The sequence below is a fragment of the Aphanomyces astaci genome (genome assembly GCF_000520075.1).
Source record: "Aphanomyces astaci strain APO3 unplaced genomic scaffold supercont1.21, whole genome shotgun sequence".
Classification (NCBI taxonomy): Eukaryota; Oomycota; class Saprolegniomycetes; order Saprolegniales; family Verrucalvaceae; genus Aphanomyces; species Aphanomyces astaci.
In genome coordinates this window covers 631,582-645,356 of record NW_009798284.1, presented here as the reverse complement: position 1 = coordinate 645,356, position 13,775 = coordinate 631,582, and the positions used below count along the sequence as shown (strand labels likewise).

Below are 13,775 nucleotides of genomic sequence, written 5' to 3'. Positions count from 1 at the left end.
GTTGGGCCGGGCAGCAGGCCTGAACATGTTCTGCGGACTTTAACAACTATGAACGTAGCCGACATGAAAGCTCATGTCGACCTCATTGCGCTGGCAATTGCAACAGAGCCAAAACCTTGTGCTGCCGTTTTGATCGGCAACGACGATATGGCTGGCATGCCAATGGACACTGGTGAAACAAACCAGATGAGACTCGAGTAGCTGTACATCAAGCGCTCACGCCTTGAAGGACTGCCAACCCGAAACAAACCACCGTGGACCATATTTCAGTGGGAATAGCACAGATGGACACCCAGTGGCTCAATATCTCGTTGGTCACTTTCTGCGACGTTGTGGGGGTGAATATCTATGTAGCACTGCGGGAGGAAGCGTGTGTAGTTGAGGGCAAAATGCACAATGAATTAACTGAAGATCTACAAAGATCTCCTTTATCCTCATCACTATGAAATCTTCTTAGTCTACTTCACTACTTCTACACTAATATGCATTTTTGTATACAATGGATGCGGGTGCGGTTCAGACATTGGGGAACTTCACTAGGCTAGCGATTCTAAGCCATACTTGCCATTGAGACACATTCCCAGGCAAGCATTAGCTAGGGTGCGTCATGAGGCAAGCCGTTAACCCACCTGTCACATCACTATATATCTACCTCAACGAGAACGACACAATCTCAAGTTTAGACGCAAGGTGGACAGTGATCAAGGCCACGTTTGGCAGTAAAGCACGATTGACAATCACCAAGTCCAACCCTACGAAGTCAGCCCTGTTGGAGTTTGAACGATAGGCTCGAAGCGTAGACAACGGTCCTGTCATTTACTCTCAATATCGTAGCGCACAGCTCAAGAATTAACCATTCACAAGGACTATTATTAATAGAATGATTTTCCATGTCCATCGTGCACGAACGATGACAATAGTCGCTTTGCAATGAGGGCATTGCATACTAGTATGGGGCATTCGCATCGATGATTTATCCTCTTAGTCATGTACTCGAGTGAACAGCCGCCGCAAAAGAGATATCCACACGTTGTCGCATTGGGAAGTGCCAAATCCCCCAGGCAGATCGGACAGCTTAACGCGACGAGCTAACTTGGTCTGCTCGCTATAATTTCTTGGAAAGTGACCTCGTTGCATCTGGCTCGTCGTCTACTGCATCACCCCAAGGAGTGTCATGCAGCTTGGAGGGACATTGGCCGACTCGTCAAAGTCCATCAGAATGCGGTCGCATAGTTCGCTGGTGGGCGTCATACTACAACAGCGTGTACAATTGAACTGAAATAAAAACTTGGTGGAACGAACTTGGAAATACGAAATATAGGATCTTACATGGGGGCTGGACGATTGGTTCCAAAATCTAACTGAAAGTAAGTACTCCGGATTAGTAAAGCACTACACCGGCGATCGGAATTAGTGCGGATTCAGAATTAGTGTGGCTTCAGAATGAAGTGTAAGTTCTTAGTGGGGACCGCACGCATATATGTGTGATGTGGTTGGTAAGTAATTAGTGCGGATGAATTTCGTGCAATATTGGGTGTTTGGGGTGTATGCCACAAGGCTAATTTGCTCTGGTAGTCGTAGAAGACATCGTAAAGAGCATAATGACCATTGTATATCGCGTGTATGCACTATAGACTGTTTTACATAAATGCCGATTTGTGATGTGTTTTTAGGTGACATTCCCGGCTAACAAATATCAAGCTAATAGCCATTTTTGTTCAACATTGGTGCGGTCCCAAGCCCATAATTAATGCGGATTGAGATATAGTACCATCCACACTAAATACGGTTGACGGTGTAGTATTCGGCACCATGCATACTCGTACAATTTTTCTACTACACCTCGTCCACAAAATGGAAGTAATATAAGTACTGGTTGGTACATTTTGTGGACGAGCAACTACAGTACTACTGGTATGACGATTAATAGTACAGTCTGATGCAAAACGTAAAGACACCTATAATTTCACCCATAACTTGATCAAATTTAAGTTGAATTGCAAGGTTTTGATATCGAAATCATCGTAGGCATCATGGTCGGGGTCGTCGTGAGCCTCACGGTCGTCTTGGTTGCTTGTGTGCATGGGGCGACGGTCGAAAGTTTTGCCGCACCCAAAGAGTGCATTCATCTCGTTGTAGAATGGACAAATGCTCTCCAATTTGCTCTCGATGTAGATCTCTACATTATATCAGAACGGAAACATATCGTGTTCAAATATATACTCTTTTCGAAGTCCTTGTCAGTCAAGCCTCGCCCACTCTTGCTTGGCCCGCTCCATCGTAGTGCCCGGCGTTATGATGCCACGTACGCGTCGTATCTAAGGCGTATTTAGTTGAATGTCGATTGAATACATCGAGATGTACCTTGATTTGGCATCCTGTGTCGTCCACGGACGCACAGCTGGCACAACCTCGTTTACGTACTCCGCAAGCCTTGCCAGGCCATGCGACCGAGTCAGCTTTTGACCTCCTTTCATTCGTTTGCTATTGGTGACCTACCCAGTCAGCAGCGCAAAGTTCTCGGGTATGCGCAGAAACTCGAGCATCGCCATACGCTCCGACCGTGAGGTTGAGGCGCGCTTCGACCTCTCCATAGCTGTGTTTTGGACTTTGTAACCGACCAGTAGTTATGTGTATCTTGATTGGCTATCACTACACTATCTTCACGCTGATTGGCTTAAATTCTGATTTTCACTTTTCGTTTTTGAAAAGCTACTCGTGAGGTGCTTTTGCTTTTCGTGACGAAAAGCAAAACGCGAAAAGCAGTTTTCAAAACGAAAAGCAGTTTGGTTTCTATATTGACTCCCCCTATTGTAGTACTGTACTACATACTACTACAGCAGTACGCATTAATAGTACTCTAGTAATTCCCTTATATTATTAATTCATCGGTTTGGGTTTAATAGATTGAACCGTGGAATGATAATCACTGCTCTGATATAGCAATAAACTTAACTGTAAGTACAGCCTAAAAAACTGCCGACTTGTCGTGTTATTATTGATTTGGTTCGGGGTTTCGGATCACGTCAACCAAACTGATCATGAATCGCTCGCATTGGTCAATCTGGAAATCCTTCTCGCTGAACTGGTTTCCTTCTTTTTTCTCTTTGGCGTTACTTCGTGCTTTCTGCAGAATCCAGAAAACCAATGAAACTTCGAGGCGAGATTTGTCATCGGTTTTACAAATCGCGCCGAATTGGGAAATTTGTAGCAAATTCATAATCTACACTAGTACCACTCCGTCCCAAATCACTGACACGTTTGGACATTCTATTAGTTGTGAAATGAGAAAACAATCAATTTTATTAAAAATATTACTTTATCCAGTACAGTTGAGCCAATCACAAGGAAGGTGACATGGGTACATTTAGGTGACATTGACATATTCCTGGGAATTAAATTATACAGCCGAAGTCACCTCTTGTTTTCGATATATTTGAGACAATCTCCATACATTCTTCAAGTCCGGTGAACATTTGAAAATTTTGGGTTGAGAGGCTGATTTTATTTGAAGAATACACACGCAGTTTTTGGACGAATGGCAATATAATTTTATGACCTTATAGCCAAGATCCTACTCTTTTGGTTGGTACAAATTTCACACAAATCCAATGATTGGTCATAATACCACAATGTGGCAAACATCAAACGTGTCAGTGATTTGGGACAGAGTGGTACTGTATTGTGCATTTCACCCAAATTTGGACTTGAGAGTCATTTCGCGAAATAGCTTTCGAATCTATTTGATCGTATTTAATCTTGTATACACTATAATATACAACGATTAGTATATATATGGTTTTGCCCAAAGGTCAAAACGTTTGGATTGGCAGAAATTCGACATACGTGATTTGATTCTTCGTTAATCGATTTGACAAATACGAGTTGCTAAACCTCTCTATTACTCCTGGAATTTACTCAGTCAAGCGTAGTCCAATCGATACACGGAAATAACTCGGGTGGTACGAGCATTTCTTGACATCGATTCAAAAGCGCTGCGCATGTAAATCACTTACCAGCCTTCGCGTGGTTCACACAGGAGTATATATATGCACATTTAATCGTCAGTAGGTTAACAGCATCCTCTACACGTGGCGGATGTGTTTGGCACCATACCCTTCGCCACTCCAGAGCACAAATCCATCGGCGTTAGCGTCGACGCTTCGAGGAGTGTGCGTCGTGAAACTCATGCTGTCCAGCACGTCCTCGTTCGTGGCATGTTGACGTCCAAACGGCACCTGGACGAGCACTTTGTTGCAGGCAGTCAGCTGGTACCCACAGAAGAACCGGTCGCTGGAATTCGTGCGCACAAATAACATCAGCCCCAGCGCCGTGGCCGCTAAGACGAGCATCCAGTGCAGCTGCACCTCGTACGAATCGATGGTCAGGGTCGTCCCAGGCAGGAAATGCCATGCAATCGCAGCCCCCAGCGACCAACTCGTCCAGATGAGCCCGTACATGGAGCCCGAATTGTACACCCCAAACATATCCGTAACGAAACAAGGCATGAGGGCAAGCCCGCCCCCCGAAGCGAACGTCAGCGCGTTGGACAGCCACTGGCGGGTCAGTAAATCAACGTTGAATTGCGGTAGAGCCACCAGCGCCACACATTCCAAGGCCAAGAGGGCCACAAATACCATCTTTCGAGCAAATGCTGGGTTGGCATACCACACTCGAATCAACACGTCCGACGCGACGGTTGCCACGAGCCGCCCAGATAAATTGGCCACTGTTTCCAAGTAATATTAGATTATAGGGGTTATCGAGAGTGGATGGACGGACGTACAGTATGTGTAAAACATGAACGTCATGTTGTCAACGTGGAACAAATCTTGCAGGCTTTGGGCTTGAGGGATGAACACAACAATCGGCATGATGCTGGCGGCAAATGCCACATACATGCAGACAAAGTCCGTCGAGAAGATGCACTGGAGTAAACTCAACGCTTTGACTTGCTGGAAATAGTGGCCGTCTGTGCCCTCCAGTTGGCTTTGCACGGCCAGGTAGTTGACAAATGTCATACCTATGTGTTCACAGTCGCTCATTAGACATCTCATTCAGCATAAGAAAGTAGTTAAAATGGGGTACCAATTTTGAGGTATTCATCTTGCACGAGGTCGGGGGATGGCGCGCGGCTAGCTGGGATGCAGTGCGTGTCGTGGCCACGCACGGTAAATGTCGATGGGGGGGTTCGAATGATTAGCGTGCATACCGCCAAGATCAAGACAGTCGCCGTTCCTATTCTCATGTCGAGGTAGAGTTCATATGTAATTTGTAAGATGGATATTGAGTACCTGTGACCCAAAACAGCTTGTGGATTTCATTGCGCGCTACATACACAGCAAACACCTTGATGAAGACGGCATTCCCGACACCAAAAGACACGACCGAGAGTCCAGTGATGGACCCGCGAAGATCTGGAAACCATTTTTGGACTGTCGAAAGTGACGTAATTAGAAGCAGGCCAAACCCAATGCCAACCGCCACGCCATAGGCTACAATGAGCCAGCGCAGGTCCTTCCGCGCGACCCCTGCCTGGGCCAAGATATGGCCCAGCCCCACCATGATCGTTCCAATCGCCATTCCTACGCGGGGGCCCTTGCGCTCCAAGAAAGGCCCAGAGAGAGCTGCGGTAGCCCCCAGACAAATGTACCCCAGCAGCAGCGCTTGCATGCATTGCTTGGACTTGGCCCCCGAAAAGAACGCGTCCAAGTCGTCTGACACCAGCGTAAACGAGTAAATCGACCCGGAGCAGAACTGAACCAAGCAGCAAGCGAGGCACAGACACATCCGGTGGAAGCGGATGCAGTCCAGCCGAGCAAAGAAGTTGTTTCCCATTGGCAGCACAAACAGCCACTGCTCCGCCATGGCCTCTGCAGGGGACTTTGTAGGCACGACCACCGTCCAATAGCTACAGACTCCGCCCATGACTTAACACAATGGCAAATGAAACCAGGCAATACCACCTGCCAAACGTCGAGGTGAAACCGTGAAACCGCTTGATACTTCCAAGTTTTCCATTGTTTTAGAATAAATTCCCCGATTAGTATTGTGGATACGGTACAAATTTCCAGACCCCGTCGAATCGAATCACGAATCGCGCTATTGGCTAATCCATTTTTGAATGGATTTCATTGGCTCTTGCAGAAAGGACAAGTATATTCAACCAATCAGAACTCCGGCGTGATTCAATATTGGTTTATAGCGAATTCACAATAAATACTTCAGCTTGTTGGAGTCGGAAATATCAGCTGTAACATTACTGTACTGTTAGGAATCCTTGACCATACTCCCTCCTGTACTTCAGTAGACTACGCATTTGGCTTTGTTCACAATGAAATCATCAATAATAGACCAGTCGCACTCTTTAAATCTAATACGGTACTAGTAGCTAGTTACCTCGAATCTGCTGCTAGGTCAGCGAGTAGAACTTGATATCCGATCACGAGCTGTTTCGAGGATGGCCAAGCTTCCTTCGACGACGTCAATAGGAATTCCGGGCCCGCCGCCGATTCGCAGCACCACTTTGCCGCAAACGCTGTACTGGTACCCAAAGTAGAACCGGTCCATGGAATTCGTGCGCACGAGGAGCGACGCCACCCATCCTACGGCCACCAGGATCAAAAGCCAGTCGAACTGCCGCCCCAGCGATTCTTGGGTCACTCGAAACGCAGCAAAGGCGTAGCCCACGACCACAGCTCGGAGAGACCAGCAGGTCAGCGCCAAGCCACACATTGTGGCCGTGTGATACACCCCAAACATGTCTGTGACGTAGCAGGGCAGCAGGGCGAAGCCACCCCCGGAGCAAAATACGACGACGATCAACACCAACCGAAACGAGTCAAATGACGTGGCAGCGTGAGCGACTGAGAACGCCAAGAGCTGGGCGGTCAAGAGCGCCACGAACACAGCCTTCCGGGCAAAGGCTGGGTTGGCATAGAAGACTCGAATGAGCATGTCCGAGACGAGAGGGCACAGCAACCGGCCGATAGAGTTAGTCACTACAACATATCAAATTAGGTTGGGAATAGAAGGGGCTTTGGGATCATACAAAATCCTTGAAAGACCAAGAGGTTGGTGACGTCGCTCGGTTGATTAAATACGCCAGTGGCAATGTCATACACTTCTGTGGCAAACAGCATGCCTGGAATCGCATTGGCGGCAAAGCCAATGTACAGCAAGACAAAATCGGCCGACGCAATACACTGGAGTAAACTCATAGCTTTCACTTGCTGAAAGTAGTGCACGTCTGTCAGCGTGTCATGGTGGTCTTGGAGGAGATTGTAATTCACCAATGTCATTCCTAAGGCGATTGTTAAAACGAAACGGTCGGTTACAGCTGGTATTCGTTGGTGAGGTCACGGTACCGGCTTTGAGAAACTCGTCGTGAACTACGTCGGGGTTAGGGGCTCGACTAATGGGAATGCCATGGATGTCTTGACCGTTCACTTCAAACGTGGTTGGAGGGGTACGAATCACACACCCACACAAGCATAACGTCGCCACAAGGCCCAACCCTACTCATTGCACTCAATTCCACTGGATCGGGGAGAGGTAGGTAGATAGGCAGGTGGCACCTGTGCTCCAAAGCAAGTTGGGAATGGCAGATACATCTGTGACAGGATCGTATGGCCCAGCGCGCTTCAACATCCAAGTGTACAATAGTGTAAAACCACAAAAGCCAAGGCCAAGACCAAACATGCACAAGCCACTGGCCAAACCGCGGTAGTCTGGAAACCACTTTTGCACCCCGCTTGTCAGGGCTATCAGCGCCACCCCAAAGCCCGTGCCACTGAAGCCACTGAACCTACTCGTTTTGGTTAGTACATCGAAAGAGGAGAAATGTTTACATCGTACCCGATGGCTAAAAACAAGGGACTCTGGCCCACAACAGCCAGCTGCGCCAGAAAATACCCCATCGCCACCAGGCCGGTTCCAGTTGCCAAGCTCACTCGGGGTGGATTCGTCTCGACAAATGGACCGATAAATGCAGCGCTAAAGCCGAAAAACACGAACGACAGAAGCATCACTTGAATTGTGGCGCCAGTGTGGTGGCCATAGAAGTACACGTCGAACCCTTCCATCAACGTGTTGAACGCCATAAAGGAGCCGATGCAGGCATGTCCCAGGACGCACACAACCAGAAGCCGCCACCGATTAAACGCGATACATGAGGAACTGACGAACTCGTGGGGGCCAACCCACGGTAACACAAACAGAAACTCTTCCGCGGTGAGTTCTGCCGTGGATTTGACGGGCACGACAAGGCGCCAATAGTTTGCAATGTAATCCATTGTTGCGAAGTCCAAAAATGGCTTGCTTTTGTTTGGCTATTTCTTGTCTGGCCATCTCTCTGGCAGAGATTGGCACTTCGCCTGTGGCTGGAAAGTAAAGTTCCTCGAATGTTCCTATACCTGTCGATATCTCATGCTTGTAACAGTGTCGATCTGATCTAGCACCAGAGTCGTAGAAGTTGCTGCGTGAATATGCCTAACAATTTGTGGTGCGGAAAAGATGCAGTTCATGCACAATGTGTTCCAGCGTAGTGCTGCTAGCGTTTAATAAAGGGTTGCACCAGTGATTGTACATGTGACTGAAGCAAATAATGACACCACAAGTGAAGACTTAAACTTGAGAAATGCCCGGGTTCTTATAGGTTTATAATAGAAGTCAGGTAAATATGTAGAGAGTGCAAGGAATTGCATTCCAAGTCACGAGTTCAAAGGGAATACTACCGATAGTAGTACTCGTGCAATCATCTCGCCTGCGTAACCGTGGGGTGTTTCTGAGAATGTGCAGAGATATCTTGATGCAGGGCGTTAAAGTCGTAGCAGATGCTAGCCACTCTACAAAACCTTTAAGCTACCCCATGGCATGCCTACTCAACTATTGGTCCATTGTCGTGCCCACAAAGTCTGCCAATGAACTCCAAGCAGAGCGCTGGCTTGTGGTCGTGCCTGTAAGCACCTCCGACTACGCCCGCATGCACTGGGTTCTGTTCTCACGGTGGCAACTCTTCGCTGTTTGTTTTGGCACCCAAGTCTGTTGTGGCTCCCTCTACGCGTTCGTGGTCATTTCCGACGCGTTGGACGTGTATTTCTACGGCCAAGTCACGAAACAGTCGTATTCGATTGTGCTCATCTTCATGGGGGTGACTGCAGCCCTACTTGGACCGATGCTGGAACGAAAGAGGCCCCGTGTGGGCATGGCTATGGCCACCGTGTTGATCACCCTCGGCTTTGTTGTATCACAATTGGCGGTCGTGGTTCACAGCCCCATATTGCTTACCTTTGGGTAATTATATAGCCATGGCGTTGATCGCTTCACCTTGTAAAATACACTAATCGTTGCCTGTAGGTACAGCTGTCTGTGTGGGATGGGGTTTGGGGTTGCTATCATCGCGACGATTTCATCAGTTCAAAAATGGTTTCCGGACCTCCGGGGCCTTGCCAGTGGCTTTTGCCTCTTGGGGTTTGGCCTTGGCAATGGTGTGTGTAGTTTGGTGTACTCGCGACTATTGCACCGCGAGACCATCTACGACCCAACTTTTCAAATCGACGGCGTGACCAACTTGTTTTGGAGTACTGGTACGTTCTAGTAATACTAGTTACATGTACTAATCGTCCAATTACTACTATGCGTCCAGGAACAGTGGTTGTTCTCATGTTGATCACTTGCACGTTGGTGATTCGCACCCCGCCCATATCCTTCTCAATGAATGGCCAAGACATTCATTGTGTACCGGTGAACATGGCTCCTGACCCGCGGGTGATTCAAGACGAGTATCTGAAAGTTGGTAAGCATCGTCCAACCAACTAAACTAATTGATGGCACGAAATAGGGATGACGTTGGTCAACTACTCTGCTGTGCATCACGAGCTAGAAGGCACCGACGGCCACTACTTTCAGCAAGTGAGAGCCATGACGCTCCTCCAGTGCATCCTCTCGACGGATTTCATATTTCTTTACATTGCGTTTGCTGCCAATGTGATTCCGCTCTTGGTATTTGTGCCCCAAATCGTCTCCTTGGCGGCTGGCATGTGGCATTTACCCCCCAGTGAAGTGAACAAGGTGCTTATCCAAGCCTTTGGTCAGCATTAGTTATTTGTTATCCTCCCCCCGCTCACATTGTTTTGCATCCTAGTCGGCAACACGTTGGGTCGCTTCATGGCCCCACTTATCTCGGACGGGTTAGTCCGGCTGCTGTACGTGAACCCAGCTTTGATGCGGAAACTGGTCTTTACTGCGCTGCTGACCATCCAAATCTGTGCTTTCGCCCTCGTGATCTCCGATTGGAGCAGCCCCAGACGAGTTCAGTGGTTGGCAAGTATTGTTACATTCGCATCCGGCGGGGGTTTGGCCATGATGCCTTGCTTTATCACCGACATGTTTGGGGTGTACCACTTGGGCACGATGTACGGGCTGATTTTGACCAGCTATTCCCTTGGGGGGGTCGTTGTCGGCTACGCCACGACTACTTCGTCCATGCAAGTGACCTTAGAAACATTGAGCCAGCAAAGCCAAGCGATGCTGCAGCTGGTCTTGTGTGGTTTGTTGGTCATGCTTTTCGTGCGCACCAACTCGACAGATCGATTCTATCGCGGGTACCAGTACAGCGCCTGTGGGAAGGTGCTCCTTCAAGTGGCATTTCGCAGACCCATCAGTGAAACGTGTGTCGAGGACGACAGCGTTGTGATCTTGGACGAGCCTACGCCTCCGCCGATGCCTCGAACGTTTACACTGTGGAATGAAGATCTCGATGGGGCCAAGTATAACATCTAACCTGTTCGAATAATTACTGACGTGTCAAACCAGGCTTGCAACCGCATTTTCGATATGTCGTGTTCATTAGGATGTGCGGAAGTTGATGGGGCTATTCGTTTTTGAATTTATCACCGGGAGGTTGTATTTAAAAGTGTGCTGGGCTGTACGGGGAGTTTGCCTTATGAACCGATAATCGATTTGTGTGGCTCTTGGTCATAATACTAGTATTAAACTCCCTATACTAGCGTACCAGCTGATAAATCATAACTTATTCATCATGCCATGCCATGATAACGGACCGTAATGGTTCGATTCACGCCAAGTTGACATTCGAAGGGTGTACTGCAGACTTCGAGACATACAAATGCCTAGAGTAGTTAGTACAGTACCAAGAAATCCAGAGCTCAATCGGGCTCTCCTACAACTACCGGTACTACATAGTTCGAAGTAGTATACGATTACAGTACTAGTACTGTTAACGTTAATTTCAGCTTTTTTTCAAAATATTTCCACCAACCTCCGATACATTTCACCTAAGGTAGTGCATCAATCTTCCGAACGGCATGAACCTTCCGAACGATTCGAGTTTTATCCAATCAGATTACTCTAATTTGCATCACTGATTGGTAGTGATAATATACATGGCAGTAATTATATAACGTAGATGGCCAGTTTATGGTGCACTGGAAAGAGACTTCGTCGTAGAATGCAGCTTACTCGATCCCAGGACCGGGATTTCAATTTTGAAAAGTGCTGCATGAAGCCGAAAGGTTGGGCATTCTTCTGATTATTTAATCGGCTTGAATAGACTTCAGCTTAGCGTTCATTTACTTCGATTCCCCTCAAGTCAAGGCAAAATAGGAGGGACGGTTTATGGTGCACGGTTTAAGCTTAAAATATGTATGCTGTTTTTGATTATTTTTTAGTGATTTCATTTTTCTAGTGATTCGATTGGCTACTCCAAAACGCAAGCAATTCCATTGGCCAATTTGAGTGCACCTTAAACTGTCCCGTGCACCATAAACTGGCCATCTACGTTACTTGGAGTTCAAACGAAAACCCAACCAATTAGAACCTGTTCCGACTAAAACTCAGAATGGGGTAGAGCCAATCAAATCGTCGTATTTTTCATTCTATCTCATTCGCAAACTCTTTTTTGCAAATTTACCTTCGGGAGGTCATACGAGGTGGAATGCATATTGATTGGTGTAAACAAAGATAAGCTGTATCCAATCAAAACTTAGTCAACGACGTCGTTGCAGCCTCCATTCAAGTGCAAAATGGATGACGCTCTTGTCCTCTGTGTTGCTGTTGCGGTTGCCATCGAAGCCGTCTTCTCGTCGACCAATGGCCGTAGCTACCGCTCCCCCATTACAAACCACTTTGTCGTACCGAGCAATACTTGGACTATTGTCCAGAACACTCCTACTCTTGGCGCATGGTTCACGCGATACCTTCGCTGCACGCGTGGCACATACGAGCGTATCTGCACCAATGTTGAGGTGGCATGGCATCGCGTTCACCCCTTACTCCATCACAGCAACACAATGAGCATCCGTGACCGCGGTGGCCTGCACGCTGCACTATCTCACGCATTCGGACGGATATGAATCAACCGCAGCACTATTTGGCATATCCAAGACGCGCGCGCGTACGAGTATTGTAATCAAGTAATACTGGTCATTCAACTCTGCTACGTCTTGAAAACAATTGTGTTGCCGTCATCACGTGCGGAGTGGGAGCTTGTCCGCGAAGGGTTTGAAGAGCACGGTTTTCCGAATGCGTACGGCGCCATCGATGGCAGCCTCATTCAGGTGAAGCGTTTTGACGACTTCTATGGTTGGTACTGCCGCAAGGGCTTTCCTGCGTTCAACATGCAGGCCGTTGTTGATCACCGGATGCGTTTTATGTCCTACTCGTTGCGTTCCGGCAGCCAGAACGACAAGGCTCTCTTCAACGACTCAGCATTTGGGCAATCGTGCCACACGAAGGTTCCCCCCGGCGGTTGCTTTTTGGGCGACGCTGGCTACAAGCTCTTCGCACATGTAATTACTCCGTACTCTATCGTCTCGCACATGGATCCAAAAGAAGCCAACTACAACCTGGTCGTTGAACGTGCTTTCGGTCGCTGGAAGAACAAGTTTCGTATCTTCAAGCACGAATTGCTGCATCATTGCCCACAAGACATGGCAAGATTGATCGAGGTATCTTTAGTCCTACACAACTGGTATATTGACTATGACGACGATTTTGTGGCCCCGGTGGAACCCGAGATCTATCCACGGTGGATGCACATCGGCGGTGATCTTGTCAACGTCGATGAATTATACCAAGTCGATGGCGCTGCAGCCAAGCGTGCTCGTGACACAATCAAGAACTATCTCCACGCATTGTTGTAGTATATATATTTACTTATATATATAAGTAAATATATATATAAGTGAATATAAATATATATACATAAATATATATATATATACATAAATAAATATATATATATACATAAATAAATATGTATATATCAACTATCTATAGAAACTATACATATATACATAAATAAATATGTATATATATTGTTGTAAAACTAATCTAGTGATTTTCATGGTTCTAATGCTTGGGCTATTAATCCAATGAATTTCTTGGATATAAATCATGGAGTATCCCTACCATTACAATTGTCGGTAAAAATAGCTTCAATTGTCTTATTTTTGGAACGATCATCAATGTAGTATGAGATTGCCTTTGGACTAGGGTTAGAGCTGCCATATGCTAGACACTGTAATACATGGCTGCCAATATAGATTAGAACTTAGACTCTAGAAAGGCCAGAAGCTTCATTTGAACCTCGTTGGAGCTGTCGATGCTTGCTTTCGTGTTTTCAGCAACTTCCAACAGTTTGGACATTTGCGCTGTCATGTCCGGTGCGCCGCTGGTTGGGATACTTCTGACGTTGGCTGCCTGAATGATCGCAGCACCTAGCGTGTTACCAAACTTCTCAAGCCCCAAGCTAA

General features: G+C 47.2%; 5 protein-coding genes across 5 annotated transcripts; 2 read left to right on the top strand and 3 right to left on the bottom strand.

Moving 5' to 3' along the window:
- Positions 1–2,240: 2,240 nt before the first annotated feature.
- H257_09070 (hypothetical protein) lies at positions 2,241–2,594 on the bottom strand (the record flags this gene model as incomplete). The annotated part of the gene is made up of 3 exons (XM_009835188.1): positions 2,241–2,318; positions 2,365–2,401; positions 2,500–2,594. 3 exons carry the CDS (start codon positions 2,592–2,594, stop codon positions 2,241–2,243), a joined length of 210 nt encoding a protein of 69 aa, XP_009833490.1.
- Positions 2,595–3,850: 1,256 nt separating this feature from the next.
- H257_09069 (hypothetical protein) lies at positions 3,851–5,944 on the bottom strand. Its single transcript, XM_009835187.1, has 4 exons — positions 5,295–5,944; positions 5,089–5,238; positions 4,787–5,023; positions 3,851–4,729 (listed from the first exon to the last, which is right to left on the bottom strand). The coding sequence occupies exons 1-4, from the start codon at positions 5,926–5,928 to the stop codon at positions 4,086–4,088; spliced, it is 1,665 nt and encodes a 554-aa protein (XP_009833489.1). The 5' UTR covers positions 5,929–5,944; the 3' UTR covers positions 3,851–4,085.
- Positions 5,945–6,319: 375 nt separating this feature from the next.
- H257_09068 (hypothetical protein) lies at positions 6,320–8,331 on the bottom strand. The gene is made up of 5 exons (XM_009835186.1): positions 7,858–8,331; positions 7,578–7,807; positions 7,368–7,517; positions 7,052–7,303; positions 6,320–7,001 (listed from the first exon to the last, which is right to left on the bottom strand). The coding sequence occupies exons 1-5, from the start codon at positions 8,292–8,294 to the stop codon at positions 6,418–6,420; spliced, it is 1,653 nt and encodes a 550-aa protein (XP_009833488.1). The 5' UTR covers positions 8,295–8,331; the 3' UTR covers positions 6,320–6,417.
- Positions 8,332–8,869: 538 nt separating this feature from the next.
- Positions 8,870–10,782, top strand: H257_09067 (hypothetical protein; the record flags this gene model as incomplete). The annotated part of the gene is made up of 5 exons (XM_009835185.1): positions 8,870–9,294; positions 9,358–9,587; positions 9,647–9,805; positions 9,842–10,090; positions 10,145–10,782. The coding sequence occupies 5 exons, from the start codon at positions 8,870–8,872 to the stop codon at positions 10,780–10,782; spliced, it is 1,701 nt and encodes a 566-aa protein (XP_009833487.1).
- Positions 10,783–12,044: 1,262 nt separating this feature from the next.
- On the top strand, positions 12,045–13,163 carry H257_09066 (hypothetical protein; the record flags this gene model as incomplete). Its single annotated transcript, XM_009835184.1, has 2 exons — positions 12,045–12,152; positions 12,501–13,163. The coding sequence occupies 2 exons, from the start codon at positions 12,045–12,047 to the stop codon at positions 13,161–13,163; spliced, it is 771 nt and encodes a 256-aa protein (XP_009833486.1).
- Between the last annotated feature and the right edge of the window lie 612 nt (positions 13,164–13,775).